Source organism: Neophocaena asiaeorientalis, unplaced genomic scaffold (genome assembly GCF_003031525.2).
Source record: "Neophocaena asiaeorientalis asiaeorientalis breed wild unplaced genomic scaffold, Neophocaena_asiaeorientalis_V1.1 scaffold136, whole genome shotgun sequence".
NCBI lineage: Eukaryota > Metazoa > Chordata > Mammalia > Artiodactyla > Phocoenidae > Neophocaena > Neophocaena asiaeorientalis.
This window is the reverse complement of record NW_020185333.1, coordinates 5,923,591-5,930,441: the sequence shown is the minus strand read 5'-3', so window position 1 is coordinate 5,930,441 and position 6,851 is coordinate 5,923,591. Positions and strand designations below refer to the sequence as shown.

At 40.3% G+C, this 6,851-nt stretch overlaps 1 protein-coding gene across 4 annotated transcripts in view; it reads left to right on the top strand.

Annotated features, from left to right (window-relative positions):
• DZIP3 (DAZ interacting zinc finger protein 3) overlaps positions 1–6,851 on the top strand; it is a 110,652-nt gene that overhangs the window by 28,727 nt on the left and 75,074 nt on the right. For all 4 annotated transcript variants that reach the window (XR_003001869.1, XM_024735384.1, XM_024735382.1 and 1 more), the window contains exons 6-7: positions 3,632–3,712; positions 4,931–5,055. Coding sequence is in view for 3 of the 4 variants with exons in the window: in XM_024735384.1 (XP_024591152.1) it covers positions 3,632–3,712; positions 4,931–5,055 (206 nt within the window). In the remaining variant the exon portion in view is untranslated. The remainder of the gene's footprint in view (positions 1–3,631; positions 3,713–4,930; positions 5,056–6,851) is intronic.

Below are 6,851 nucleotides of genomic sequence, written 5' to 3'. Positions count from 1 at the left end.
GGCTGGATCTTGTCTTTCTGGTGGGCAGGTCCACGTCTGGTGGTGTGTTTTGGGGTGTCTGTGGACATATTATGATTTTAGGCAGCCTCTCTGCTAATGGGTGGGGTTGCATTCCTGTTTTGCTAGTTGTTTGGCATAGGGTGTCCAGTACTGTAGCTTGTTGGTTGTTGAATGAAGCTGGGTGCTGATGTTGAGATGGGGATATCTGGGAGATTTTTGCCGATTGATATTATGTGGAGCTGGGAGGTGTCTTGTGGACCAGTGTCCTGAAGTTGGCTTTCCCACCTCAGAGGCACAGCACTGACTCCTGGCTGCAGCACCAAGAGCCTTTCATCCACACGGCTCAGAATAAAAGGGAGAAAAAGTAGAGAGAAAGAATTAGTAGAAGTAGGAAGAAAGAAGGAAAGAAAGGGAGGGAGGGAGGAAGGAAGGAAGGAAGGAAGGAAAGAAGCAAGAAGAAAAGAAGGAAAGAAAGAAAGGAGGGAGGGAGGGATTGTGGGAGGAAGGAAGGAAGAAAGGAGGGAAGGAAGGAAAAAAGAAAGAAAGAAAGAAGATAAAGTAAAAGATAACAAAGTTATTAAATTAAAAAATAATTATGAGGGCTTCCCAGGTGGCGCAGTGGTTGAGAGTCCACCTGCCGATGCAGGGGACACGGGTTCGTGCCCCGGTCGGGGAAGATCCCACATGCCGCGGAGCAGCTGGGCCCATGAGCCATGGCCGCTGAGCCTGCGCGTCCGGAGCCTGTGCTCCGCAGCCGGAGAGGCCACAACAGTGAGAGGCCCGCGTACCACAAAATATAATAATAATTATTATTAAGAGAAAAAAATATTTTAAAAAAATGGACTGATAGAACCTTAGGACAAATGGTGGAAGGAAAGCTATACAGACAAAATCTCACACAGAAGCATACACATACACACTCACAAAAAGAGGAAAAAGGAAAAAATCATAAATCTTGCTCTCAAAGTCCACCTCCTCAATTTGGGATGACTCGTTGTCTATTCATGTATTCCACAGATGCAGGGTACATCAAGTTGATTGTGGAGCTTTAATCCGCTGCTTCTGAGGCTGCTGGGAGAGATTTCCCTTTCTCTTCTTTGTTCTCACAGCTCCCAGGGGCTCAGCTTTGGATTTGGCCCTGCTTCTGCATGTAGGTCGCTGGAGAGCATCTGTTTTTTGCTCAGACAGAATGGGGTTAAAGGAGCCGCTGATTCGGGGGCTCTGGCTCACTCAGGCCGGGGGGAGAGAGGTGCACGGAGTGCGGGGCGAGCCTGCGGCGTCAGAGGCCAGCGTGACGTTGCACCAGCCTGAGGCCCGCCGTGCGTTCTCCCGGGAAGTTGTCCCTGGATCCCGGGAACCTGGCGGTGGCGGGCTGCACAGGCTCCCCAGAAGAGGGGTGTGGATAGTGACCTATGCTCGCACACAGGCCCCTTGGTGGCAGCAGCAGCAGTCTTAGCGTCTCATGCCCGTCTCTGGGGTCCACGCTTTTAGCCGCGGCTCGCGCCCGTCGGGGTCCGTGCTTTTAGCTGCGGCCCGCGCCCGTCTCTGGAGTTCCTTTGAGCAGCACTCTTAATCCCCTCTCCTCGCGCACCAGGAAACAAAGAGGGAAGAAAAAGTCTCTTGCCTCTTCGGCAGCTCCAGACCTTTTCCCAGACTCCCTCCCGGTTAGCCGTGGTGCACTAACCCCTTCAGGCTGTGTTCACGCAGCCAACCCCAGTCCTCTCCTTGCGCTCCGACCAAAGCCCGAGCCTCAGCTCGCAACCCCGCCCGCCCCAGCGGGTGAGCAGACAAGCCTCTCAGGCTGGTGAGTGCCGGGCGGGAATCTCCACACTTTGCCCTCCGCACCCCTGTTGTTGTGCTCTCCTCTGCGGCCCCGAAGCTCCCCCCTCCGCCACCCGCAGTCTCCGCCCGCGAAGGGCATAGTGTGTGGAAACCTTTCCTCCTTCACAGCTCCCTCCCACTGGTGCATGTCTCATCCCTATTCTTTTGTCTCTGTTTTTTTCTTTTGCCCTGCCCAGGTGCGTGGGGAGTTTCTTGCCTTTTGGGAGGTCTGAGGTCACCTGCCAGCATTCAGTAGGTGTTCTGTAGGAGTTGTTCCACGTGTAGATGTATTTCTGGTGTATCTGTGGGGAGAAAGGTGATCTCCGCGTCTTACTCCTGCCATCTTCCCATTTAACTTTTTATTTTGAGATAATTTTAGATGCAGGGAAGTTGCAAAAATGTAACTTTGTACAATAGAAAAGTACAGAGAGGTCCTGGTGTACCCTTCAGGCAGGTTCCCTCAGTAGTTACATCTTCATAACAATATATTATCAAAACCAGGAAGTTGACATTGGTACAGTGGGTGTTGTGTCAGGGGTCTCCAACTCCCGTGTTCAGAAGGACTCGTGGGACTCAGTATATAGTTGTACTCATGCTGAGATTTATTGCAATTATATAGTAAAGATATAAAGATACACACCCAGACTATAATGGTCAAAACATAACGTAGGCAGCGTCTAGAGGAATCCATCTTCAGGCTTCCTTATGTTTTCTCCCTTCCATGAGGGGTTACACAGAGTACATTCGTTCTTTCCCTCCTTTGCAACAAAAATGCAGCAGTGTGTGTCTGTGGTTGTGTGTGTGTGTGTGTCTGTGTGTGTGTGAGAGAGATATTTCTGCCCAGGGATGTCCATTAGAGAATCAGTGCTCAAGATTTTTATTGGGGGTTGGTCATGTAGGCACCCTCTGCCTAACATGTATCAAAATTTCAGATTCCCAGAAGAAACTTCCTGGTGCTCAGCATAAATCACATAGTTGGCACAAACAGTCTAGGAACAGTGAGACACCCCTGTCAGAGAACAGTGGGAACACTCTTGAAATCCAGATTTACAGATACCAGCCGAGGGTCAGCCTTGCAAGCAGACCTTTCTAAGGATAACATTCTCAGGTCAGCTGTGATAAGTTTTTTTATGCACAGGTGTGTGTAGTTCTGTCCCATTTTATCACAAGTGTATATGTTTGTAACTACTACTGGAATCAGGATAAATCTATTTCATCACCATGAAAATCTCTTATGCTACCCCTTTATAGTCATATGCACCCTTTACCCTCCTCACTTTCCCTAACCCCTAATCTATTCTCCATCTCTAATTTGTCATAGACCATTTTCAAATGAAGGAAATATTTGTGTTTTAATTTTTCATTAAATAAGTGATAAGCTTTGTGTTCATACTGTTATAACAAAACCCACATGTGGACAATAAAAGACTTTGATTTAAGAGATCATTGTATTTTCTAAGCTGGATGGTAGTATTTGTTATTATTTAAAGTGTTCCTATACAAAAATATCATGAGAGAAAGAGAATTTTTTGGAAAGTTTTAGTATAACAAATCTTCATGGCATTTGCTTTCATTTTCTTTGATCAAACTCTAATGTTTTATTTTGAGATTACTGACTGTTTTCTGGGTCAAACTATTAAATACATCTAAAATGAATTCTCTGTAGTGATTATTAGATGACTGACAATATAATGATAATTTTAACTATTTTTAATAGTTATTAAATAGGCCTAGAATATTTAATTAAGCTTTCTACAGTAAAAAGTAGCATAGTCTAAATAATCAACTAAAGTATATTTTATCTTTTTAGGCACATCAGATTAATATTGGTTATTATTTGACATTACTATTTTTGTATGGAGTAGCAGTCACTGAAAGAGGAAAGAAAGAGGTATGTAGCATGTGTTATTTGCACATTATAAATCTCTTCACATACACTGACTTCATTTTAACAAATTAAAATGTTGATTTTTGACATTCTCTAAAAATTGAAACCACTCTGTGACTTTTCTGTCATATATTGAAAATGTAGAGTAATTATGCTAGAGACTATATTGTGAAACTAAAAATATTGGTAGGGGAAACTTAATGTTAGCTTATAACTTTATCTTTGAAATACTTATATAAAACAGAAAATTGTTTAGCTTCTTTCACTTATATAATACATTTTAATCCATTTTTTAGTGTAGTTTAATCTCTCTGGTCTTTATCTTATCCTCTTTGTAAAATGTGAGTTTTACCTCAAATTCTTTATCAAATAAAGTGAAGTGCAGAAGTAAAAATCTAGGAGGTAAGTAGGTGATTTCTAAGGGTCCTTACAAATTTAAATTCTCTTTTTCTTATTTTTAATGATTTCTCAATTGCTGCCTTGATATCTCTTTTACTTTTTGTATTCCTAAATTTGTACTCTCTACTTGGTTTCATAAATAAATAAATCTGACTTGTTAAATAGGTGAAGTAGAATTTATAAGCACCAAACTGAAAACATTTCCACTTTAAATAATTTCACATAATGCTAATTATTTAGTGTGATGTGCTAGAGAATATTTTAAAATGAGACCATGCAGCATGTTTTTTTCCCAGGGAGACCGGGGCTACTGTGCCTGTTTTAATAATGATAACTAAAATTTATTAGAACTGATTCTGTAGTTTACTTCTAAACCTATATTGCTTATGATCAAGGTTGTCATTCCTCAAAAGAGACTATATGTGTGGGCAAAAAGTCACTTATTTCCTATTTGAAAAACTAGGAAGATTTGTGCTCTAATTAGAATGAAAAATTAGGAAGAATTATAAAGAACTATGTTCCCATAGTCATCAGAAGAGCCCTTATTTTGGCTAGTAATATTTGTCAGTTTTAGATATAAATATTGTTGTTTTAATATTCACTTTGAAACACTGGTTAAAGATCTTTAGTTCTTTTGTAAATAACTAAAGCACTGAGTACATTATTTATGGGATTATATACAGAGATGTATTAGAGATATGAATAAATGACTGGATCAATATTAAAGCTGCCCTAACTTCTCCAGTTTGGGAAATAACTGTTTATTGTAAAAGGAAAATAATGACTTTTACATCAGCCAAACCTAGCTTTATGTTGCTACAGGATTGTATAGAAGCTGAGAATAAATTTCTGGTGATGAAGATGGTGATCCAAGAAAATGAAATTTGTGAAAACTTTATGTCTTTAGTTTATTTTGGACGTGGTTTACTTCGATGTGCTCAGAAAAGGTAAGGATTTTAATTAATGGGTAGATCCTGCCTATCAACTTTTAGCATTATGTAATGGGAATAAAGTTTGTACATACCAGGGATCATGACATTTGTGCTCTGCTGATTCTTTTCTCCATCACTGATTCTATAGATAATTTCTTTAATGTACTTGAGAATATTAAGTATCAAACTTAACAGGCCATGGCAATAAAAGGTGGTATAGCATAGGCATTAGGAACATAGGCTTTGGAGTCTGATAGGCCTGGGTGCAAATACATTTTCTACCACTTATCTAATATATGACTCTAGGAAATTTAATGTTGCTAAGCCTTATCTTTGGAACTAATAATAGTGCCCACCTCATAAAGTGATTAACAGTGCCCAGGACACAAAAATGCTATTCTTAATAGATAATTAATGGTTGTAGTTATTAATGTTATCACCACTTGGAATAGGTATTTAAGTTATAAATGAGCTTATAACTCATTGAAAGGGTCCAAATTCTGAGTCTGGAAGTATTGGGTATTACACACTTAGTGAAATTGTACAGGAGAATGTTTATGGATCATCTGTTCACTTCCCATATGTAGATCCTTAGCCATTTATAGCATCATTCATTCATTTTATTTGCTAAACATTTATCCTATTTTAGAGACTGCTTTAGGTGTTGGGGATAAAATGGTTTACAAAATAGATAGTTCCTGTCCTCATGTAACTGACAGTATAGTGAATGTTATAGACCTTAATCAAATAATCAGTTATATAAATAATCAATTATGAAATGTGATAAAGTGCTATGAAGGAAAACATAATGAAAACTTAGTCTTTATTGGAACCCCAGTGTCTTTCTGGGAATGAAAAGTCTCCTTGAGGAAATAATGTTTGGCTGGGATCTGAAGGGTGAATTAGGCAAAATTTACTTATGCAAATCCTTATGAAGGATTACTGCTGGGCCCAACCATTGAATCCCTAAAAGCATCATGTATATGGTAGTTCCTTGATTCTTTGTAAGGTTGATCTTCTATCCTCTGGCATGCCTGGTTTTTTACTGTCCAGAAGATGTCCCACTTCCTGTTTGTTAGCATGATGTCATCAATGTAGTTGGCCAGTGTGATGTTTTGCAGAATGTCAGGATGATCAGAATCCCCTTAGTCTATATTGTGGAGAGAATTAACATAGCTCTAAGACAAGACAGAGAATCTGTACTGCTGTCCTTTCCTCAGATATGTGAACTACTGTTTATTTTCCTTATTGATGGGCATCGGAAAAAAATCAGTTTCCCAAATCATTAACACTAGAAAGCCCAGTCTTCTGGCAGCGTCATTTACTTTCATCCCTAGCCTATAGAGAATAGCCACCACTGAGCTGCTCAAAGACACTGATGTCCTTCTCACTCTGTATTTCTTATTACATTAATGGATGGAATGTCTTCTGGGCCTTTCTAGGGAACACTGTCTAGTGATGGATTCTATGGTCTTATGCAGTAAGTCCATTCTAACATCTTTACCTCCCTGAGCTTTCTTTAAAACTCTGCCAAGAAATTTTCAACATTTCCACCTCAATTACTAGAGGCCATTGTGGTTTCTGAGCTTCAAGTAGCCTTCTCAGCAGCATGTTAGGACTCGCTTTGGGTGTCCTTGCTAGGAAAGTAAATGCTGAATTATGGAAGAGTTGCCCCATATCAATATATATTTCCCTGTCAAGCTATATATTTGACCATGGGTTCAGCACTCTTAAGATCCACTCCCAGACATGTTCCTGCCAGTACATAGTAGTCAAGTTCTACAATGCTTATGGTGAATAAGCTTTTTCTT